This window comes from Lutra lutra, chromosome 11, assembly GCF_902655055.1.
Source record: "Lutra lutra chromosome 11, mLutLut1.2, whole genome shotgun sequence".
Classification (NCBI taxonomy): Eukaryota; Metazoa; Chordata; class Mammalia; order Carnivora; family Mustelidae; genus Lutra; species Lutra lutra.
The window spans coordinates 102,731,711-102,755,336 of NC_062288.1; the positions used below are offsets into that span (position 1 = coordinate 102,731,711).

The 23,626-nt window shown below is 49.4% G+C and overlaps 2 protein-coding genes across 6 annotated transcripts; one reads left to right on the top strand and one right to left on the bottom strand.

Annotated features, from left to right (window-relative positions):
- Positions 1–5,668: 5,668 nt before the first annotated feature.
- Positions 5,669–13,526, bottom strand: TMEM176B (transmembrane protein 176B). 3 transcript variants are annotated; one of them, XM_047695438.1, is made up of 8 exons: positions 13,381–13,526; positions 10,268–10,479; positions 8,469–8,579; positions 8,084–8,140; positions 7,859–7,871; positions 7,641–7,741; positions 6,593–6,712; positions 5,669–6,229 (listed from the first exon to the last, which is right to left on the bottom strand). In XM_047695438.1, exons 2-8 carry the CDS (start codon positions 10,469–10,471, stop codon positions 6,137–6,139), a joined length of 699 nt encoding a protein of 232 aa, XP_047551394.1. In that variant the 5' UTR covers positions 10,472–10,479; positions 13,381–13,526; the 3' UTR covers positions 5,669–6,136. The 3 variants fall into 3 exon arrangements, with proteins under 3 accessions (XP_047551394.1, XP_047551392.1, XP_047551393.1); XM_047695436.1 differs by having other exon boundaries at positions 7,641–7,871; XM_047695437.1 differs by having other exon boundaries at positions 7,641–7,871; positions 10,268–10,476; positions 13,381–13,518.
- A 66-nt stretch (positions 13,527–13,592) lies between these two features.
- On the top strand, positions 13,593–18,383 carry TMEM176A (transmembrane protein 176A). Of its 3 annotated transcripts, none has more exons than XM_047695441.1 (7): positions 13,593–13,604; positions 14,834–15,031; positions 15,452–15,562; positions 16,643–16,699; positions 16,853–17,074; positions 17,606–17,716; positions 18,081–18,383. In XM_047695441.1, exons 2-7 carry the CDS (start codon positions 14,834–14,836, stop codon positions 18,135–18,137), a joined length of 756 nt encoding a protein of 251 aa, XP_047551397.1. In that variant the 5' UTR covers positions 13,593–13,604; the 3' UTR covers positions 18,138–18,383. The 3 variants fall into 3 exon arrangements, with proteins under 3 accessions (XP_047551397.1, XP_047551395.1, XP_047551396.1); XM_047695439.1 differs by lacking the exon at positions 13,593–13,604 and adding an exon at positions 13,935–14,082 and having other exon boundaries at positions 14,830–15,031; XM_047695440.1 differs by lacking the exon at positions 13,593–13,604 and adding an exon at positions 14,002–14,082.
- The last annotated feature ends 5,243 nt before the right edge of the window (positions 18,384–23,626 follow it).

The window sequence follows — 23,626 nt, forward strand, 5'->3', positions numbered from 1 at the left end:
GCTGTTACCGCTCCAACTCTACAGCCTTCCAGGTTCAAGTTCAGCCTAAAGAGCCAGAGCCTTTTCTGGTAGTCTTTGGGGTATACTCTGATGGGACAAGTTTAGGTGTGCCCACTCCTGAAACCACAACCATGGTCTGGGGGAAATGATCTGCTGCTTGGTCCAAGCTTGGGCCACATCCTTTATCCCTGGAACTGAGGCTAAAGCCCCACCGTGAACACATAGCCAGACAGTGAGGAAAACAGATCTCCCAAATGGAGAGGAAATGGAAACCCGGGGCTGTTCCTTAAAAAGGGGAGAATGAATGCCAAGGCTACTTTGTTATGAGATCCCATACTAACATTAGTCCATTGGTTCTCAAAAAGCATTTTCCCCACCTCACTACATTTCAAATTTCAACCAAGAAAAGATAGGTACCATGAGAAAGTTTCCAAACGGTTCTGATGTATCCCCTAGTGGGAATGCCCTGATCCCACGCTGGAAATCGCAGCCCTACTCAGTGACCACCCAAATACGTGCCATTAATCACAATGCAAATGGAGTGTAAATAGCTCAGACACATTCCGTGCACAGCTGGAAAAAATAATTCGTGCCATTTATTGATTCATCCAACAAATATTTAGAAGGTGTCCTCCCAAGTCTCCCTAATATCACTCCTGTGTATACAAACGGGAGGGTTTGTTTACCATTGTAATTCACTGCTGACTTCCAAACTTACATTTACAGGCCACATCAGCCATCCACAGGAGACTGGCCCACTGAAAGCTTACACCAGAACACGGCCCGTGCTTAAGCAGGAAGAGAGCTGACACACGGCAACACAGGAGGACCTTGAAACAAACCAGTCACAGGAGAATAAATATTGTGGGATTCCACTTATATAAGGTACTTAGAGCATAAAATTCACAGAGACCGACAGTAGAAGGTGGTTACCAGGGGCGACAAGGAAGGGGGGGAGGGGAAGTTAATGTTTAATGGGACAGAGTTTCAGTTGGGGAAGATAAAACGTTCTAGACACGCGTGATGGCTGTATGACCGTGGGAATGTGCTTAATGTGACTGAACCTTACATTTAAACATGGTTAAAATGGTAAAAAAAAAAAAATTACATAAAAATAAATTAACTAAATAGCATGAGTAGGTAGCAGAAAACAACAAAGACTTCAAACTCTGGTGTTACTTCCTACAGAAAATACAACAAATAATGCGGGAAGTTTAAAGAAATAAAATAGACCCTCAGCAGCGTGACTGAGGAACAAGAGAGGGTCCAAAGAGGAGAGAAGGTTTGAAAAAACCGCAACGATAACGTCCAGAAATGTTTAACAAAAATCTAAAATTGCACAGAAGGTTTAAAATCAGATTATAATAACTAGGGAGTAATGAGTAAACTCGGCAAATAATTATGAAGAAGTTATCCGGAATGCGGCAGGTAGAAACAGAGAGGTGGAAAGTGTAAAACAGAAAAGGAACAAGGAGATCGGGAGGCTGTAGTGACAAGGTCCAACTCAGCTCTGACCAAGAATTCGTAGGGAATTACAGGGAAGAGTGCAGGAAAGGGACTGATCACAGACGTAACTCAGAGTTTCTCAGGTTTTACAAACCAAAAGTGAGGGGGCACCTGGGTGGCACAGTCAGTTGAGTGTCTGACTCTTGGTTTCGGCTCAGGGTCCTGATCTCAGGGTGGTGGGATCGAGCCCTGGTTCTGACTCCACGCTCAGGATGAAGTCTGCTGCAGACTGTCTCTCCCTCTCCCTCTGCCCTCCCCTCTCTGCGTGCATGTGCTCCCTCTCTCTCTCAAGTAAATAAATCTTTAAAAACAAAAGTGTGAATTCTGGGACTCAGAATTCTTTAAAATAATTCCTCAGGAAGAATTTTTTAAGGGAAAATAGATTCATACACACCCACATTCAGAAGTAAATCTTCAAAACACCAAAGAAAGGGGAAAGATCTTAAAAGCCGTCCGAATCGGTTACATTTTTTTTTAAAGATTTTATTTATTTTTTTTGTCAGAGAGAGCAGAAGCATGGAGAGCTGCAGGCCAAACAGGCAGAGGGGGAAGCAGGCTCCCTGTCAAACAAGGAGCCCAATGTGGGACTCCATCCCAGGACCCTGGAATCATGACCTGAGCCGAAGGCAGATGCTTAACCAACCGAGCCACCCAGGCACCCCAGAACTGGTTACATTTCGTTAAAGGAAGAATTGTCTATCCAGTGAAACTATTTCTCTCAAGCTGGGTATAATAAAGAATATTCTGATCAAGATAAAGTGAGAAGGTTTACCACCAAGAGACCTTTATTTTTAAAGAAATTAGAAAGGCTATACCTTAAGGAAGAAGAAAAAGCAGTATCAGAAAGAAGCCCAGAATTATAAGAAGAAAAGGAGAGTTTTTTATTCTTAATAAAAACATGAGCAAATCTAAGCAAACATTGAGTACACACAAAAGAATAAGATATCTAATTTGAGAGGTTAAAATAAACCAAGACAGAACCTGAAATTTAAGACAAGGAGATCGTATAACAAGGAGCATTCCAAAGGCATTATATTTTTCAGATAGAGGATAGGATATCAATTACCTTTAGAATTGTTTGATTAAGTGTACAAGTGTCTTTTTTTTTTTTAAGATATCAAGTGGGTTGGGGCGCCTGGGTGGCTCAGTGGCTTAAAGCCTTTGCCTTCGGCTCAGGTCATGATCCCAGGGTCCTGGGATCGAGCCCCGCATTGGGCTCTCTGCTCAGCAGGGAGCCTGCTTCCTCCCCTCTCTCTGCCTGCCTCTCTGCCTACTTGTGATCTCTGTCAAATAAATAAATAAAATCTTTAAAAAAAAGATACCAAGGGGATAAAAATAATTATTAATAAAAAATAATAAAATAAATAATGATAATAAAATAATAATTAATCAAAAATAATAATAAATCAGAAATCCTCATGAAGGGGTGGCCTCTAGGGGGGCTGGGAGAGAAATGAACTCAGCGGGTGAATACCGAAGAAGTTCATAGCAGCCCCTAGCGTTGAAAACGAACAGTTGTGATGTCTCCTTCTTACCTGAGAAGGGATTTTTTTAAATAAGAGTTAACAGTTTCTCCTAAACCTTCATTGCACATGTTTTATGAACGGTTCTTTGGTTCGGAGTCTCCAGGGCCTTCTTTGCTCGGTTTGAGACAATGGGGTTTTACCAGTCAGATATCCAGAAGCATATCCGAAGAGACCGTGTTCTTCGCAGTGGCAAGGAGTAGTGAAGGAACGCTGGGATGCTTTCCCAGGAAGTTTGCCCAACTGCCCCTGCCCTGGGTAGCTAACGGAGCGGAGGGTAGGGAAATCACCAGGTGCCTCCCAGACTGAGCAAGGACAGACACCACCCACGTCACTACATCCTCAGGATGGAGCTGAGCCCAGAAAGTCCCAACCCCGTCCCTAAGGAGGCCCTGCCCTTCATCCCTCTTCCAGGTCCCAGGCCCTCCCAGTCCAGCAGCCCAGGCTACGCCAGAGGGGGGAGTCGAGCTCCAGCCAGTGCAATTTTAAAAATGAACAGCACCGGGTCTTGAACACTAAATGTGAGGCCATTTCCAGGTAATGGACCTGGAATCTGGTCCTGATGCTAAAGGACCTCATATCCAACAAGAAAATGGGGAGTTGACAAAACACAGTTAAAAGCAGGGATGAGAGGGGTGTCTGGGAGGCTCAGGGAATTGAGCCTCTGGCTCTTGATCTCAGCTCAGGTCTTGATCTTGAATTCGAGCCCTGCATTGGGCTTCAAAACAAAGTAAAGCAGTGATGAGAGAATGAGGCCATTTCCTGTTTATACTCTGGTTTTAAATCCTCCAACAAATACAAACCGGCTTGGGATTACTTGCCTGACCCCATGTCAAGTTCCGGAGGTTGTTTCTATCTGTATATACACAGTTTCAACACCAAGATGGAGCCATGCAGACAGACCAGAAACTGGGGGCTTTTCTAAGGAAACAAAAGCAGGAGAGAAGGGTTTGGCAACTGATTTCCTACAGAAAAGGACAAGATTCAGAAACTTCCAGGGCTAGTCACGGGATGGGGAGAAAAGGGCCAGAGAGAGGGAACAGCATCACCTTCCCTCCGAGACTTAGCAACTCTCAGGGGGGAAAACGAAGTTGCCAGACTCCAACATTAAAAGACTATTTCATGCAAAAACATCCAAAAAACAAAACCAAACAAACAAAAAACCAAAAAACTACCAAGCTGACATTTATTTACATGACATTTAGTGTGAAAAACGAAAAACATTTCTATCTGATCTGGCCATAAATGGATTGGTGTAGAAACACTGGTGCACAGAAATTAACAGCCTCTACCGAGTTCTCACAAAGAATTAAAACGAAATGATGAAATGCAAGGAGGCTCGCTCCATATCTGAATATGCCCAGCAAGTCAGCCACGTAGGATCATCTCCCCCCACGCTTCTCGAACTGCACTCAGCCCAGGAAGGACCACCTTGTGCATCTTGTGAAAATGGAAATTTTGATTCAGTGGGTCTGGGGTGGGGCAGAGTGTATCTCCAGCAAGCTCTCCAAATTGCCCCGAGTTGCCTATGCCACAGGCCAGCACATCTGGGACACATTCACACTTGAGGCTCCCGTCAATCACCCAATAAAACTAGCCACTCCCCCCCCACGCCCCTGGGGTTCCCAGAAGACCTGGTAGTAAAGCTTTCAGGCTTTGTGACCCATTCAGTCTCCGTTAAGACTGCTCACCTCTGCCCTTGGAGCGTAGACAGTGTGTGAGCAAATGGCTGTGGTTGTGTTTCAATAAAACTTTATTTACAGAAATAAGCGACACACCGGATTTGACCCTCAGGGTGAAATTTACCAACCCCTTTCCAATACTCTGAACATACTTCTGGGGCATCTCTGTGGCCTTTTCTTACACAAGCTTATTTACAAACCTCTGTCTACGGACTAGGCTGCGAGGGAGCCCTGGGGAGAGAGACGCAGGCCCCGCATCCTGAAGCCCCCCATGCAGGGCCATGCCTCACTCATTCTAGCAGCTCTGCACCTGCTCAGCACGGCCCTGTGAGGCAGCACTGTGAGGTGGGTGAAGGTGGGGCCTCGGGGGCAGTCTGCCTGGATTTGAAGACTAGTTCTTCCCCTGTGGTCTGCCAAGGAGGGATAAACCCTACCTCACGGAGATTTAATGAAGCCACACGGAGATGCTAGCCTCTCGACGGTGTTGGAATCAGAAGAAAAAAAAAAAGCCAGAATAACAATCATTTGTTAATTCTAAAGACCATAACCTGCTTTCTTACCCTTCAGAAATGCTTATATCTGTATATGCATAGTATATATTAATAGAGGTATAAAGAAAATGAAAAATGTTTTTTAAATTCTTCATATCATTTAAAAAGAAAATGAAAAATAATGCGGGGGGTGTGTGAGAATGTGTGTGTTTGTGTGTGTGTTTGTGTGTGCAGGTGTGGAGAGCGAATAAACTCTATTGTAGAAAGGAAGGAAGGAAGAAAGGAAGGAAGGAAGGAAGGAAGGGAAGAAGGGAGGGAGGGAGGGAGAGAGGGAAGGGAGGGAGGAAGAGACGGAAGGAGAGAGGAAACAGTCTTGTTTCATGCCTCACATAGTTCTATAACCCCCGCCCAGAAAGTTATAGTCAAAATTACAGATGCTTAAAGACAATCTCAGCAGGCAAAAAGATTCTAAGTGTATGAGAGTTACTTTAGCTTTACTTTGAACACAAGGAAATCGTAAAAAGGAAGTTTGCCCTTGGGATATAGAGTGGAACATAATTAAATTTAGTCTCACTGGGACCTTGTTTCCATGTCGCAAACTGGCCCTCATTTAAAGCCAAACATATCAGCACAGAGAAAGGCATTTTCATGGCACACCATGAGCAAAAGCAAGGGAGACCACCTCTTTTCTGGCCAAAATTATTTTTCCTGTTGTTTCTGTTTAATCAGCGTTGGAGAAAAGGTGACAACACTTGTTCCTTGAATTGAGGCCATTGGAGTGGGAAGAGGAGGAGGCTGGAACAGTGACCAAAGGACAGGCAAGTGGGAGAGGCAGGGCAGTGAGGGGTCCTGGGGAGGGGACTTTGTCCTCTCCAGAGGCCCTGGGCTACTCTGGCTGGGGGCATGTGGAGGCCCAGGCAGGCTCTGCAGCAGCTCACAGGATGATGGTAGCCACAGTCTTCTCCTTGGCAGGGGAGGAAGGCACTGAGTTTTCCCCCAGTAGCTTTTTCTCTGACCCTTCCTCATTCTGAAAAAAAACAAAAACAAAAACAAAAACAAGGGAAATCAATCATTGCTGGAGAAAAGATGGGGCCTAGTTAGCTTCCTAGAACTTGGAATCAGGTAAAAGAAAGAAGGAAGAGAAGGAAAAGGTACAGAGGAGGGGGAGCTACCCAGAGATCTGGGATAGGAAGCACAAAGGAGGTCCTGAAGGGGAGGAGGGCAGCAGCTAACCCAAACACGGTGCTAGCACACGCTCCCCAAATGGCAAAGAACACAGCTGAGTGCTGGAAAGAAGCTGAGTGATGCTCCTGGCCCTGATGTCCCTCCCTGTTCCCAGAGAGTCACCAAACAAACCCATTCTTTCCCCGGTCCCTCCCCGACAGCTCACCAGGGGCCGGGAGCTCTGGCCACACAAGCTCCGAAGCCCCATGCTCAGGGAAGCCAAAGATATGATCAGCTGCAGGACACAGACAGCCAGGAGCAGAGCACGGATGCCTCGGAACAAATCCTGGAGATTTGGAAGCAAAACGACACAGTCAGGAGTCTGCTCCTCTGATTCTGCTCTTGCTACCACCTTATCAACACAGCCAGATACCAGACTCTGTCCAACTGACCACTTTCCAACCATGGGGCAGCCATAGCATCCACCCCATTGGCTTGTCTGCCATGTGACCTGACCACACCCTGTGAAGAGCTGGGTCTATTTCTCCACCCTTAGAATCTGGAACAACTTGCAACTGTTTTGCACAACAAGGTACAGTGGAGGTGACACTAAGCCAGTCATAGGGGTAGCCTCTCATTGGCCTGGTGGCTTCCATTTCCCACCTCCTGAAATATTCGCAGTGAGAAACTTCCTGTTGGAAGCTAGTTGCGATGCCAGGAGAAGCCCAAGCCTGATGGAGAAGCCATCGTAGGCTCTCTGGAGGACAGCCTCAGCTGAGCTCCCAGCCATGTGAGCGCCATCTTGGACATCCCGCCATCTTGAAGATCCGACCTGATCAAGCTCTCAGATGGCCTCCCCCCACCCCCGCACTGACGTCTGACTGCAACTGCATGAGAAGACCCAAGGGAAGACTGCTTTGACCCCAGCCAGCCCACAGACTGGGAGAAGTAATGATATATGACGACCGTCAGCCACAGCATGTTGGGTGTTGTGTTATGCAGCAGTAGGTAACTAGGACAGCCGCACACCGGGAAAGATAGAAGGATGTTCTGTGGCATCGTCATTAATTGCTCTTTGCACGTCATCCCTTTTGAGTCAGAAATTCTTATGCCCTGAGGGTCTGAGAAATGTCTCCAGCTTAAGTTAAAACCTCCCGAACCGCAGACTAGGATGAGGCCCACACTCCAAGAATCTACATCTCTGCCTGCCAGTGCCCCAGCTCCTTGGGAACAGACCGTTGTGTGGGTCCCAGAAGACTGGACCCCATTCTCACCATCAGCATTTGCATGTAGGCTCTGCAACTGTCTTCATTCCACCATGATGTGCGAGTCCTTTGCCACCTCCCTTTGTACCCAGCAGTCGTGTTGGGAAGATCTGGGGAGTCACAGGCGGAATCGATGTAAATGAAACCATCACTTGGCATTGCCAAGCTGTTCACACAGAGAACAAGGGCAGCCACGGCCGTAGCGACACTGGCCAGCATAAGCAGACCTGATGCACAGCCCTAGAAGGGAAAAGTACAGGGTACAGAACCTCCTTAGTGAGAGCCACGAGGTCCTGGCCCCAAACCTGTGTCTTCTTCCTCACTTCCTGCCCCAGGAAACCCTCCCCAGCCCTCCAGATAAGATCCTGAGACATTACGAACCAAAGGGAAGAAGACAGAAAAATACAGAAGAAAAACAGAATAGGAGGGGGCAGAGGACACCCAAGACTCACGGAGAGTTTGCCCCGGTGCTTCTCATGGACGATGGCCCCAGCTCCTGCTACAACAGCCTGAAGAGAGAAGACGCCAGAAAAGGCCTCTAGTTTACTCTCCTGAAGCGACCACCCCACCCATTCCCAGGACAGCCGATTCGAAGCAGGATCCAAGGGACTGGCAAACACACGGAACTTATGGACAGGACTCCGTCACAGCTGCCCTGCCTGCCCAGCCTGGCCTTCAGAAGGGAGTGGCAGGGATTCGCTCGCCCCTTAAGGCCGCTTCCTCATGGCAAAGGGCATTCGGATCCGGGTCTTTGGTTTCTTCCCCACATCCCTGCCCCAGATCCCTTGCCCAGAACCACTTGCTTGACACCAGGCTTACAGCCCCTTCCTCACTCACCACAGACCCTGCCCAGAAGGCACAGCCAGAGGCACGCAGGTTAGTCCAAGGCCCGAAGGAGAGCAGCACTCCCAGAGCCCAGCTTACAGCCCCCAGCAGGATCTGGATCACCTGCAAGACAGAGTGAGAAGCCAACTCCCTTCCCCCCAGTCCAGACACCCCAGGACAGGCCACCCAGCTCCCACCTAGCTGGCTGTCCTCTCCTTTTCCTGTCTTGACCTCTCTGCACCTCTGATTATGGAAGGTTCTGTCGCCTTCACATCCACAAAGCAGTGTGTCGTGGCTCTCTTCCCCTCCCTCTGACATGACAGGCTTTTTATCATTACTTTTTCCTCAATTCCACTTTTGGTCATCCCACTGGATGAGTCCCACTTTTTTCTCCTCGTTCCCCCTTAAGAATCCCACCATCTTGTCCAGGAGAAGCCGAGAGGAACCCTTTCAAGAAGGAGGGCAGCGGGCAGCCTTCAGGGCTCGTCAGCTCCAGGGTCCCTTCACCTTTCAAGCCACAGGTACTCTTCGGGGACGGCCACCCAGCCACCCAGCCCCCGGTGAAGCAGGCAATGAATGCAAGAGCCATTTCCACCCAACGCAGCTCTCCCAGAAGAGGCCGTCCCTGCCCCTGAGCTCCCCACAGGCCCTCATCAGGCCTGCGTCAGGATCTGGTGGCTCCCCTTGCCCAGTCTTGCTCCCTCCTTTCTCATTCCTAGGTGTGACCCTCCAACAAAACTTTGGCACATTTCACTCTGACTCATGTCTGCTTCCTGGAGAACCCTGCTGTCACTCCCTCTTGGCAGTCACCACCTGCTCAGCCCACCAGCACCTCAGATCTGTCACATCCAAGTTCCACTCCTCACTCGCACTTCCAGTGTCTGCCTTGCCCACCTTCCAGGCCCTCAGGCTCCTGGTTACCAACACGCCAAACCTCACCATGTTCTTGGATTCTTCTCCTTCCTTGTACCCCAAGCCCACTCACCCCCAAGTCATGGAGATGTCATCTGCAGATGATGGAGACTCCTCTCTCTCCTTGTCATTTCTGCTGGGCCCAGGCAGGCGCAGACCCTCCACCCTTATTCCCTGGACACTCCTGGCTGGGAGGCAGGTTCGTAAACAGGGAGGCAGCCTTCCCACTACTGACGCTGATTCAGGACACTTCTCACCTTGTCAGTCAAGCAGTAAGGCCCTGGGCTGCATTTCTAGTCCGATCTGCCCTGAGTCCCATTCTCTTCACTCTGAAAGAACTTGACCAGTGCTTTCTGGCTTCTTCAACCCTGCTCCTGCCATTTTTCTTGACCTGGCATTCCTTTCCTTCCATCTTTCACCTCTATCTGTCTACACATACTCTTCCTCCACACAAGGTCTGGTTCAGATGCCAACTGCCGCAGGTCGAACCCTAGGAATGTTACCCTGCTTTACCTTTCATTCTAGGCACGTGTATGGTGGTGTGATCCCTTCTGACGGATGCTGAGCTCTTTTAGGCTATAGCCTAAGGACTCTCTGTAGTTTTCCCCAAAGTGCCTGTAATATTGCCTCGCATCTTCGGGCCCTCAGTCCTCCTGGGTTCCATGAAACTCCACTAACAGTCACCTGTCCCCCACCTCCGGCTGGGACCACCCCCACTGTACCAACGAAGAGGCCCATCGTTCTTTTCCATCTAAATGTGTGGGGCAACCTACCAAAACTTTCTTTTCCCAAAAAAGTTGAGATACAAAGAGTAAGTTCTCATGAGGACTCAACCCACTTTTTTTTTTTCAACCCGTTGAAGGGGAGTTACCATCCTCTGCAGCGCCCACTCCTCTTACCCCGAATGTCAGCTGCCCGTAGCTCATCCTGGCCTTGGAAGGGGCCGTGTCCCCAGGGTGAGAAAAGACCTCCCTCAAGGAAGCCCCAGCTTTTAACAGTTGAGCCAAAGCTGATTCCTGGTGGATGTAGATGTTGATGTGGCTGGGCTGGGACAGCGTAGGGGCCACATCAACCCCATTCACGGTCACCACGTTTTGGGTCATCCTGCCTGCTGGGGAGAAGTGGTACAAAAGTGAGGTCTGGGAAGCAGCGAAGATAAAAAGGAATATGTTGCATGAGTAAAGGGAGAGAACAGTCCCTTGTCAAGATCCAAAGGGTCTTCCCAGAGCAGTGTCACAGTGGCCTTAATCTGGGATGCAAACCCAAATCACCTCTAGAGTTCTTCACCACATATATTCCTGGACCTCTCCCCAGAATGGTCTGACACAGTCTGTCTGGGTCTCGGGTTGGGCAAGGAAAGGAATCTGAATTAGTTCAGGGACTTAGTATATATATTTATACATAATACTTCCATATGGTTAAAAAATTCAAAAGATACAAACGGATATACCTTTAAAACCCTCCCTCCCATCTTTCTTTCCCAGTCACCTAGTTTCCTTCTAGTTGGAAACTAAAGTTATCATTTTTTTACATATCCTACAATGACTTTTTTTGTATAGGAAAGCATATAAAATATATTCTCCTCCCCCTTTTCCCACAAAGAGCAGGAGACTAAACAAACCATCTACACAATGATTTGTTCACCGAACTATGTTTTAAAGATAATTGTACATCAGTCCATGAAATGCTTTCTCACTCATGTGTCTGGCTGCCCAGCGTTCCATTATCGGAATGCATCATGATCGTTTCCAGCAGGATCTTATTTTTTTAAGATTTTATTTATTTATTTGAGAGAAAGAGAGAAGAGAGAGAGAGAGCATAAACAGGGGGAGTGACAGAGGGAGAGAGAGAGAAGCAGGCTCCCCTCAGAGCAGGAAGCCCAATGTGAGGCTTCATCCCAGGCCCATGGGATCTTGACCCAAGCCAAAGACAGAGGCTTAACTGAGTCACCCAGGTGCCCCTCAGTCAGCTCCTATTGATAGACATCGATTTCCTCTTGCAAACAATGGGGAATTACCAGGTCAATGGGAACATGCATGTGTCATTTTAATAGATACTGCCCTGTGTGGGGCTACCCCATGCCATCCACAAGCAGAAGCAAGGTCAAAGCACGTCCACTGCCCCTCTCCATGGCTAGCAGGAGGTGTCAGCAAATTTTTTAATCTTTTTCGAATGTCTATCAGGAAAATTACATCTTATTATTTTAAAATGATTTTAATCAGTTTTATGCAGCAAAATGCCCCCTTTTCAGGGGGCATCTCAGTGAGGTTTGACAAATTCATACATTTGTACAACCCCAACCACCATCACGGTAAAGAACATTTCTCTTTGCAAAAAATTCCATAATGTTCTGTCCCCAGTAAACCCCTCGACCTCTGGCCCAAGGCAACCACTGATCTGCTTTCTGTGACTATCCCAGTATAGTTTCAATCCATAGTTCTCTTACAATGAGTGATACTGGACTGGTCATCTTTTCATATGTTTAAGACACTGTTTTTTCCTTCTTTTGTGAGCTCTCTGTTCATAGCCAAGTCCTTCTTGTTTTACTGCTATGTTTTGTATAGGATCCCGGGTATTCGAAAAATTATCATCTGTGACAGGATTTCCAGATATTTCTTTACAATTTGTGATCTATTTTCTGGTTAACCAGTTTCCATCTTTATTCTGATTTCTGGGTTTTATATCATACTTAAAAAGGACTTTCCCACATCAAGATTATAAAATAATTCTCCCCTGTTTTCTTCTAAGTAGTGTTATGCTTTCAGTTTTCACATTTAAATGTTGATCCATCTGGGGTTTATCTTGTAAGTTGGAAGGTACAGATCCAAGTTGCTGTGAGGTTTCTTTCCCCAGATGGTTAACTTCTGAAGTGTATGTTCTGTTCGAGGAATATATTATCTTTCTCCTACTGATTTAAAATGTTCTCCTGAGCAAAACAAAATTCTCCTGGGAATTCAGACCTATTCTAGTCTTTATATTCTATTGTTGAGTGTGGTGAGTTAGGCACTATCACCACGATTTTAATGACGAGGATGGAGTTTAATATTTAATTGAACTATTTCGTGACCCCCCCCCTTGTTATTTTTTCTTTTATTGCCTTTTTTGCTAGGTTATGTCTCCATATGCACTTTGGAATCAACTTGCCCAGCCGCAAAAGCAATCCTCCGCAGTAATTCTAATGGGTATCCTCCTTCAGCATCCCTGATGGAAATCATGACTGTTGTAACAATTCTAACATCAGCAAGATGGCGACCCTAGAGTCTTCCCTTGTATTCTATGTCCTTCAGAGCAGTGTCATTCTTGTACCCACCTGGGCAGAGTAGTACTCTAAAGGCAGAGTATAAAGCACAGGTGTTGGACAATTCTGCAGATGCACAAGTAGGTTCAGATTTGTTCACTGATACACTCAAGGATGTGTGCCCTGGATCAGCCAGATCTCCCCCTTGGGCCCCAGGAGCCAGCATCATGGGGCAGCCCTGAATGTGCCTTGGGCTGGGCACCACCACTTCCCCCACCACACTCCAACCCAGGCTCAGCCAAGCCCCCTGCTTGTCTGCTGGACCAGGCCGTCCCATGAGGACTCTCCTCACATGCCCCCTGGGCTCCACAGTGTGAGGCTTGTCCCTGCTGCTCTGGCCATTCTCTCTGCCCTGCTCTTCCTGGGAGGCTGGGGAGAGAGGAGCAGGACCCGTGCCACATCCGTGCCACCTTCCAGCTTCACTCTGGAGGAGCTCTCACCACCCAGCCGCCTGAGCATCAGCCTCTGCACCGGGCAGGCCCGGTGAGGCTTCTGCAGCCAGACACACGCCCCCCACCCAGTTCACACCCTGTCGAGGGCATCCCTCCGCACCCCTAGCAAGTCCTGTGGGAAATGGGAATGAGGAGAGAGCAGCATCCTGGGAAATAGGATGGAGGCTTTGGGGACTGGCCTTGGAGACTCCTCAAGAGAGCAAGGTCCAATGGTGAGAGTCTCCTGGGAAGGGGCCACCTGGCCTGTGGGGGCCCTGCTCACCTGCTGTCCTCTGGGATCCTCAGCAGAGCAGGCCTGAGAGGATCCACCCGCAGCTGAGGAACCGTAGTTGGGAAAGAGAAGAGTAGAGGGAAGGCGTGGAGGGAGGAAGGTCTGACCTTCAGCTTTGCAACTTCCCAGAAAACAGCTGGGGCAACGGGGCCCCTCTAGGGGGATTCTGTCTTGAGTTGATAACCAGGCTGGTGAGAAAGGCAGAGTGCACGCATGTGAGTATAAACACACACACACACACACACACACGTACTCTGACTGACTCTCACAACACAGATGGGGCCCACACCCACAGCAGCCACAGACCCGTGTTCAGAAAGTACCTGCCCAAGTGGTCATGGGGGAGAAGACAGCTTCCCGGGCTTTCCCAGGGCTCTTCAGCTTTTTGGGCTCCCAGGCCTCCCACCTCTCACGCACGCTCTAGGCTGGAGCCCAGGGATGGGTAGGCAGCTGGAAACCCCCCACACAGGGGCCCCTCTGCCAAGCTGTCTTCTCCAAAGGATGCTGAAGTTCACCAAGCCCCTCCCCCACCCTGCCCTTCTGGTGTTCCACCAACCTCCTCCTCCATCCGCTGGGTTTCCAGCTCCAGCTCCAGCCCAGCTCCAGCTCCAGCCCAGCCCAGCCCAGCCCAGCCCAGCCCAGCCGGCCATCCCTATAGGTGCACTCACCCGCAGGGGCTCCTAAGGAGAGCAGGTGAGGCGGGTGACAGCCAGGCAGGCCTTTTCCAGGACCCCTCCTCGCTGGACTCCCCACCCAACCCCTCACAGGCCTCCAAAGCCTGGCCCAGAGCTTGCTGGGGATGGAGGGAGGGAGGGACCAACCACCAGTGGAGAATGGACTCCAGGAAGGCGGCAGGAGCAGAGGCCGGTGTGTCCCTGCCTGATGTCCAGTCCGGCTGGCCTTGCTCTCCACCTTCACCCGCAGCGTGTCCCTTCATTGCTGGGGGCGGGGGCGGACAGCAACTTGAATAGGCCAGGCAGAGCCATGACTCTTGGTGGACAGGGAGGTATTTAGGGGCTGAGGGGTGTCTCCAGGCCCGTCTGCACAGTAGTTACAGCAACAGGACCTGGGGTTCTGGGGTTCAGAAGCGGGGCCCTGGTGTTCAGCCCCATAGCCTGATGCCTCAGGGTGGGGATCGGGATGGCAGGCTGGTGGAAGAGGGTGGAGAGGTGAGGACTTCGAGGCGCTGCTTGGTCCAGACCCTGACGCGGTGGGAGGATGAGGGGACAGTAGACCTGGGGTGAAGGGGGAGGCTCCAGTGGGCTCGGCCGTCGCAACAGCACCAGCAGAGCCAGGCCGTCCTGACCCAACACCCTTGAGAAAGGGCCAGCAACTTTGTTCTGTGACAGGGACCCCCACCAGCTTCAAAGGCCAATGGGATCTTTGAACACGTTGTCTGCCAACTTTTCCTCGCTGTCCCTCCCCCTTCCTCTCTCTCAGACAGATGTCCGCAAGCATGGAGACAGTTGACAGTGGTGAGGTGGCCCCTGGGGCCCCAGAGCCCACCCGCATCGACGTGCACATCCACCAGGAGTCAGCTCTGGCCACGCTCTTGGTACACGTGTGCTCCCAGCTTCGGTCCCCCACCCCGGACGCCATCTCCCAGACCGGGGGCCGGAGCCGGCTGCTGGTGGCCTCCTGGGTGAGTAGGGGCCCAGAAGGGCCCTCAGGCTCCCTGTGTCAGGGAAAGAGGACCCTGCTTCTGCTGTGCACACCCATGGCCAGCCTCTCTGAACTGGAAACTCAGCCAGTTTTATCTTCTTAGAAATCCGGATCGCCTGTGCTCCGTTTCTGACTCTTTTACTCACTCACTGTCCTTCTCAGTGAAAGCTGAAGGACGGTGGGCTTTGGGCTAAGAAGGTGCAGGAGGGCCATGGCCATTTAAAGTCCTACTCGGTGGAGCCCTGAGCCACCTTCTCCCTCTGCCTGACCCAGTGTGGGCTCCTTCCTCTCCCTGCCCCCTCCCCACTCTCTCTTGTGGTTCCAGCTGTTCACACCTGGAGATGGCTCCTGGGCCCAGGAGTCTGGGAGCCACGTCCTCAGGCTCTTTGTCTCCCTCCAGGTGGTGCAGATCGTGCTGGGGGTGCTGAGTGGCGCCCTGGGAGGCTTCCTCTACTTCTTCCACTCCTGCACCTTGCGTGACTCCGGAGCTGCCCTCTGGACAGGGGCTGTGGTGAGTCGGGCAGGTGGACGGTGGACGGGCCAAGAAGGGGCAGATTAGCCTCCTGTCAGAGGGGACAGACCATCACCATCATCACCAGGATACTGTAAAATGTGTCACTAGTCGAAAAGCCCCGAAGTTAGCGAGGCTGATCCCCTGTTTCTACAGATGAGAAAATAGCCGAGGGAAACGGTGGTCTGACCAAAGTCACCCGGCCGGCGGTCATGGTTTCCCGCCAGCCTGGCCGCCTCCCCGCCATGTTCAGCAGCAAACATCAACCGAAGACCTGGGACCCAGCTCATTTCCAGACACTTGCCCTGAGTTAGGCAAGCAGACGTACTGGAGTGTATATACTCTACAAGACGAGGGCAACTCCTGGTCATTTCCCACTGTCCTCTGCGGGTCCTCCACGTGGGGGGAATCCAGTGGGTGCCACGGAACAACAGTAGCGAACGTCCACAGATGTGTGTGTGCGATCTGCGGAAGGGGCTCGGGGGCAGGTCGCGGTAGCACCGAGAGGCCCTTCGGCACACCCGCACTCACAGCATATTGATGGAGAGAAGAGCCAGAATAATCATCCTGGTCCCCCCCCACAATGGCAAAACACTCAGATTAGTTCTAGCATCGCCAAATGGGATTCAAATCTGTCCATCCTCCAGGATGCCCCAGACGTCCTGTTCTGTCAGCCCAGGTGGCGGGCACTGCTGGGACAAGTGCCTGGACCAGAGGCCACCCACAGACCCATCCTGCACGGAGAGCTTCTCCAACAACCTAGGGCTTCTCCGCCCCCATCGGAACCCCCATAAAGCACCATTGCTTTAAAAGGACTGTTTTGGAGAAGGGAAAGAGAAGGGAAGGAAGGCTCTTCGATGTCACTAAATCAGAGGATCCTGACGCCTCAGGAGTTTGACCCAGGCCTACCTACAGACAACAAAGCTTAGCTCAAAACCTTGGGTCCACATGGAGTGTCCCCAGGAAGGACGGGCGGATGGTTGGCTCTGTCTGTAGGGGTTACCGAGGGAAATGGAAGCAGACAGCTGGAGGGCTTGCGTCCCCTGTGCTAGCCCCGGTCCTGCTTCCCTTTCTCCCCAGGCTGTGCTGGCTGGAGCCGTCGCCTTCATTTACGAGAAACGGGGCGGCATCTACTGGGTGAGTTTGGGGAAAGGCAGGGGCGGGACGCCAGGCCCAGAAGCTGGAGGCTACCCCTGCCCAGCCTTCTGCCCGGAGCGTGCCTGTCTCTCCCCAGCTGGGCTCCTGGAGACGGAGTCTCCCGGGTCTCACTCTGCCTCTTCTTCTCACCAGGCCTTGCTGAGGACCCTTCTCGCCCTGGCAGCTTTCTCCACGGCTATCGCCGCCGTCGTCATTGGGGCTCATTATTTCCACGAGTACAAGTTTCATTTTAGAGACTATATCTGTCAAGTCTCCTCGACGGGTATGTCCTGGGCCACCGTGCCCCAGACCACCCCAAGTCCAGAAGAAACCAGAAGACTGCACCTGTGCCTTTCCTACCTGAGCATGCTGAAGGTAGGTGGGGAGTGGGCGGACGAAGGGGGGTGGCAGGCGCTGGGCGAGGAGGGCCAAGATGCAAGAGCAAGGCCGGGTCCCCTGTTCTGCACACCCAGCTAGACTGCTGTCACCGCAGCTGCGGCACTGAACAGACTGGAAACAGTCCCAGTGGTTGGGGGTGTTCCAGACCCGTGGGACACGCAAACCCTGAAATGATCATAAATGAACCAGTGCTGCAGGGGTGCGCAGTGCTCCAGAAGGATTACGTGCACATCCTCCTGGGTCCTCTCCAGCCTCGGGGCTGCCGGGACACCGAATCGTAGCCCGAGCCCATCTCTGTTCTGAGGAGGAGTCGGAGGCCCGAGAGGAGGGGTTTCTGGCTGCTCTCTGTGTGCTGGACTCGTGAGCACCTCCTCCCTCATGCACAGCTCCTTCCTCAGCCCCGCCAGAAGCTACGGGTGTAAGGATGAAGCGCGGGGGAGAGGCCCTGTGTTGGAAATGAGGGAGAGCACAGAGCAGATGGCACAGTGACTGGCCCTCTGTCCCCAGGCCCTGTTCATAAGCTTTCAGGCCATGCTGTTGGGTGTCTGGGTTCTGTTGTTTCTGGCATCTCTGGTCCCCCTCTGTCTGTACTGCTGGAGAAGGTCCCAACGTAAGAAGGTGAGTCCCTAAAGCGTGTGTCTGTGTGTTGGGCAGCAGGGGTGTCCAGAGGAGCAGAGATGGAGAAGACATGGCTTGGGGAGGGAAAAGGACCCTTATAGTGAGCCCCAAGGGGCATCGTGCCTGTCTTTCTACCTCAGTGGGGACCTGGCCCAGAGATCCCCTGTCCCTGACCAAGTGGTCCCCCAGGACTAAGACCCCCAGGAAGCCAGGAAAGTCTGTATCCATGCGGGGACGCTGGAGGTCTTGGCATCAGGTACCCTGAGGCTAGTGCTGATCTGGTGGGCTCCAGAATGAAGCTGCTCTGGAGGAAAGAATTTGCACCTCCTCTCCCCACGCTATCTTGCCCCTCTGCCTCCCTTAGGAAACAGACCAGAAAAAACTGCTGGAAGTGAGGGAAACCCAGATGTGCTTCTCCTGAGTGTTCATGCCTGGACTCTCTCTGGACTGAGCATCCCTGCCTCAGGCTCCTGGGAGAAGGACCGGTCTGGGGAAGGAGCCTGCACTAGCTCCACTTGTCCTTCTGCCACCCACACCCCCACCACGGCCACGGCCACCAATCATGATGCCAGTCTTGCCCATTTCTGGCTCACCTTCACCATCCCCCCTGCTTCACAGCCCCTCATGAGCAGCGATGACAATAAACTATCTTGTCATTTCTCCCAGCTTCTTGCTTAGTTACTCCGGGGACTTCTCTTGGCTGGGCAAGGCTTGGCGGGGCGGGGGGGGGTCAGTGCAAATCTACCAAGGTCGTCCATCTCCCAGCCCCCCATCTGGGTTTGGAGTTGCCAACCTTGAAAGTAAACTCTCCTGGAGGCTGGTTCTGGGACTGGAGGTCCAAATGCCCGGGCAGAAGGTGAAAGGGGGCAGGGACTCTGAGCCCCTCTCCCTACAATTCAGATGTAAGAGACTGAATGCAGGGCAAACTGAGAATTGGACTTTTGTTGTTGTTGTTGTTGTTGTTGTTGTTGTTTGTAAATAGTGAGAAATAGATGACATAACGCCAAGATGCCGTCACTTTGGAAATTATTTGTTAAAGACAGACGATGACATAGAAACCCTGAATTTGTCCCATGAGAAAGTATCCACAACCGCCAGACACAGCACGATTTGTGTAGGTTTAAGTTCATGGCTAACTTGAATAGGCCCCCGTAGAAGCAGGAGCATGAATTCAGAGCGCTGAGTCCTGAAATTCGTATCCACCTGCTTGGGAGTCCCACAGGCACGCACACACTCAGTGTTCCACTGGAAGGATCCATAGGACTCTGTGCAGGGTTGTACTCACAGCTACATTTAGCCACAGCAGTGTCAGCAAGGGACAAAGGCATATTGGGTGGACTCTGGAGGAATCTGGGTTCAGGTGTCTTACGTCCTCCCACCACTGAGACCACATAGTAACACTGTTCAAAGGTGGGGGAAAGACAGTAAAGTTTCCCCAAACTGAGAAGCACTTGGAGACCAGAAAACACAGAGGCCACTCCATAGAATTTATATAGAGTTTTATTGAGGCTGGTGGATGGGTAGGGGTGGGGGTGGGGGGTCCCTGGCAGCTGCAGAGTTACTCTCCTCAATGTTCAGAACTTAGTCCACAGATTTTGCAGAGTGATCACACATGAAGGAGGGCACTGTCGTGAGATCAAAGGGTTCACGTGCACATCAGACAGCTTGCGTGTTCCTAATTACAGCAACCCTTTGTTTAGAGCTTGTGACACTCCTGTGCATCAGAAAAGGGAAAGACTATGTTATCTCTAACAGATAGGGGATCTCCAAAACAAGCCTCCCCCCATCCCGACCTTGGCCAGTATTTCTAATCTAGCAAACATGAACAAGATGGGGGGGGCTCAAGGACGTAGCAGTATTGTCAGCACTCCTACAAACACATATGTAGTGTTTCTGCTGAGGGAAGGACACTGAAGACCTAGAGCCCAGGGTTTTTACTGGAGGCTGGTCACATAGGCACTTTCTCCACCTGCACAACCAACACAGATCCTCAGAAGAAAAGCAAGTGTCCACCTGAAATCACATTGTGTGTAAGTCTAGGCAAGCAGATTTGGTGCAATTCAGCGCTGCAAGCACACAACAAAAAACTTATCAGCATAAGAACATTCCAAAAGCCAAATTCTGAGAAGGCAGACAAGAGCCAGCCCTCCAAGCAGGGCCTGGTAAAGAGCAGCCTTTGTGTTAATGCTTTCCTGCTCACTGCTCTGGAGGTGTCTGTCAAATTCTCTAACCCAAAACTGCATTTAATAACCATGCTGAATAGGTACCTGGGTGGCTCAGTCATTAAGTGCCTGCCTTCAACTCAGGTCATGATCCCAGAGTCCAAGGATCAAGCCCCACATTGGGCTCCTTGCTCATCAGGGAGGCTGCTTTTCCCTCTCCCACTCCCCCTGCTTGTGTTCCTTCTCTCACTGTGTCTCTCTCTGTCAAATAAATAAAATCTTTAAAAAAAAAAAAGGCAATTAAAGTATTGGCAAAAGTAAGAGCTTAGCAAAAAATTATCGGACAGATTTTTTAATCCCAAAGTGAACCTCCAGAATTCAAAGTTATAGTAATTAAAATAAAGCCCCCAGGAAACAGATTAGACAGAGCTGCAGAGAGAAATAGTAAATTGCAAGATAGGTCTGATGGAGTTATCTGAAATGCAGCTCAAATAAAAAGCAGAGATGGAAAATAGCAATTTAAGAGACACTTTGATCTGAGGTATAGACAGAATTCCAAGAGGAAGAAATAGAGTAACAGAAGAGAAATATCAAATATAATGGCTGAGGAATTTTCTGAATTAATAAAACGCAAAAATTCTTGGATAGAAGAAGCTCTACAAACACAAAGCAGGATAAATAAAAAGAAATCCTCATCTAAACACATCAGAGTAAAGGATGCCTGGATGGCTAGGTTGGTTAAGCATCCTACTCTTGGTTTGGGCTCAGGTCATATCTCAGGGTTGTGAGATAGAGCCCAGTGTCTGGCTCCATGCTCAGCCCAGAGTCAGCTTGAGATTCTCTCCCTGTCTCTCTGCTCCTCTTCCTGCTCTCTCTCAAGTAAAATAAATAAAATCTTTAAAGATATCAGAGTTAAATTTCAGAGAACAAAAAGAATGTATCAAAAGCAGTCAAGGACAGTATTATATCACATCCCTTCAGGCAAGGAATGAGTAGATTAAAGGGGTATGAGGTCTTTACGCTGTTTGGAAAAGAAGTTAAAGATGTTGATTATATTTAACATTTGTCAACTCATTCATTCATGTGTTCATTCACCTAAACACCTAAATTTAAGTGTTTCAGTAATTCAATAGTTATTACTGAAAGAATAGGAAAAAAATCTTAAAACTTTAAATTTCTGCTTGGAGAAAAATATAGAATGAGGAAATTCAATTAATGCAAAATAAGAACAGAGAAAAGATAAAAAAGAGACATTTTAAAAAGCAAAACAGGGGCGCCTGGGTGGCTCAGCTGGCTAAGTGTTCAACTCTCTTTTTTTTATACATTTTTTTTAAAGATTTTATTTATTTATTTGTCAGAGAGAGAGGGAGAGAGAGCAAGCACAGGCAGACAGAATGGCAGGCAGAGGCAGAGGGAGAAGCAGGCTCCCTGATGAGCAAGGAGCCCGATGTGGGACTCGATCCCAGGACGCTGGGATCATGACCTGAGCCAAAGGCAGCTGCTCAACCAACTGAGCCACCCAGGTGTCCCAGTGTTCAACCCTTGATCTCAGCACAGGTCTTGATCTCAGGGTGGTGGGCATGGAGCCTACTTAAAAAAGAAGAAGGAGGAAGAGGAGGAGGAGGAAGGGGAGGAGAGGGAGAAAAACAAATAGAAAGCAGATAACAGAAGATGGCGATAAATTAAGTTATATGAGTATTTGCAGTAAGTACAAATGGACTAAATAATCTCTTTAAAATGCAAAGATAGATTGCATTTTTTAGGAGATTTTATTTATTTCAGAGAGAGAGTATAAGCAGGGGGAGTGGGACTGGGAGTGGGAAAGGAAGAAGCAGACTCCCCGCTGAGCAGGGAGCCAGATGGGGGCTTGATCCCAGGACCCTGGGATCATGACCTGAGTGAAAGACAGATGCCTAACCAACGGAGCCACCCAGGCGCCCCAAGATAGACGGCATTTTTATAAAATTCACCCATATACTGTTTACAAGAAACACATCTAAAACAAGTCAGAAAGATTTTGAGGGTAAGAGGATATAAAAAGTATATATTTTAGGGGCACCTGGGTGGCTCAGTGGGTTAAGCCTTTGCCTTCTGCTCAGGTCATGATCTCAGGGTCCTGGGATCGAGTCCCACATTGGGCTCTCTGCTCCTCAGGGAGCCTGCTTCCTCCTTTCTCTCTCTCTGCTTGCCTCTCTGCCCACTTGTGATCTCTCTGTGTCAAATAAATAAAATATTAAAAAAAAAAAAACACAAGAACGAGAAAGTTTTTTTTAAAATTACATATTTTAGGGGCACCTGGGTGGCTTAGTGGGTTAAAGCTTCTGCCTTCGGCTCAGGTCATGGTCCCGGGGTCCTGGGATCGAGCCCCGCGTCGGGCTCTCTGCTCAGTGCAGAGCCTGCTTCTCTCTCTCTCTCTCTCTGCCTGCCTCTCTGCCTACCTATGATCTCTCTGTCTGTCAAATAAAATATTTTTTAAAAAAATTACATATTTTATATATAATACAAATATTTTTTGTTACATAACAATTAAGTTGCTATAGCTCTGTTAAAATCAGACTTTGAGGCAGAGAGCATTCCTACAGATGAAGAAGCCACTGTGGTCAATGAAGCAGGCACTGTCTCCTTCCTTCTCCCATTTCATCCATTCCCTCCTGGAAGCAGGAACCTGTACCTCCAGCTGGAGGAACCATCTTGTAGCCAGAAGGGTACCATCCATGGGCTGGTCATAGTTCAAAGGAAGCCCAAAGAAGCCCTGTGCCTTCTATAGCATCACTGCATGTGCCAAACCAGCCCCAGATTGCTCACCTTTTAATATATGTATATGAGAAAAATTAATTCTTTACTGATTTTTTAAAAAGGAGAAAATAACTTCTTAAAGAAGCTATTTACAATAACAATGAAACTGTAAGCTACTTATGATCAAACCTATATAAATCAAGACATTAATAAGATTATTAGGAAATGTTTACAAATACCTTAAAAAATAGAAATACATACACCATGTCCATAGAAGGAAGGACTTAGTTCTTGTAAGGACTTAGTTCTGTAAAGACAGCATCTCGCTTCAAATGGATGCATAAATTCAGTGCAATTCCAATTAGAATCTCAAAAGATTTAGTACTTGCTTACCAGATTCTTCAAGTGACACAGACCAAAAGACCAAGAAGAGCAAAGACAACCTCACTCTCCATGAAACCCAAATAAGGAGTTGAACAAGGCAGGCATTCAGACCAGGCAGCTCCCCAGCTGGCAGAGCCAAAAGAGAGACAACAGGGAGAATGAAGCAGGCACGGTCCTCTGGTCAAGTTCTGAGTCTGAAGTCAGAAGACCAGAGCACAGATCTCAGCACAACGTTAGGTCAGTTACAAATACCTTCTAAGCAATAGTCTTCTCACTTCTTTTTTTTTTTAATTTTTTAAAGATTTTATTTATTTAGTCAATCAGAGAAAGACAATTATCATATGATCTCCCTGATATGAAAAATTTGAGAGGCAACGTGGGGGGTTTGGGGAGTAGGGAAGGAAAAAATGAAACAAGATGGGATTGGGAGGGAGACAAACCATAAGAGACTCTTAATTTCACAAAACAAACTGAGGGTTGCTGGGGGGAGTGGGGTAGGGAGAGGGTGGTAGGGTTATGGACATTGGGTAGGGTATGTGCTATGGTGAGTGCTGTGAAGTGTGTAAGCCTGGCGACTCACAGACCTGTACCCCAGGGGCTAATAATACATTATATGTTAATAAAAAAT

Bases quoted from the DNA above. Each gene is read 5' to 3' on its own strand.
- TMEM176A (XM_047695441.1), top strand. From the start codon at position 14,834: ATGTCCGCAAGCATGGAGACAGTTGACAGTGGTGAGGTGGCCCCTGGG. The intron at 16,700-16,852 runs GTGAGTTTGGGG...TCTTCTCACCAG, and splicing joins AACGGGGCGGCATCTACTGG to GCCTTGCTGAGGACCCTTCT. The intron at 17,075-17,605 runs GTAGGTGGGGAG...CTCTGTCCCCAG, and splicing joins CCTACCTGAGCATGCTGAAG to GCCCTGTTCATAAGCTTTCA.
- TMEM176B (XM_047695436.1), bottom strand. From the start codon at position 10,471: ATGACCCAAAACGTGGTGACCGTGAATGGGGTTGATGTGGCCCCTACG. The intron at 7,872-8,083 runs GTGAGTCTTGGG...TTTCCCTTCTAG, and splicing joins AGCACCGGGGCAAACTCTCC to GGCTGTGCATCAGGTCTGCT. The intron at 6,230-6,592 runs GTGAGCTGTCGG...GTTTTTTTTCAG, and splicing joins GCCAGAGCTCCCGGCCCCTG to AATGAGGAAGGGTCAGAGAA.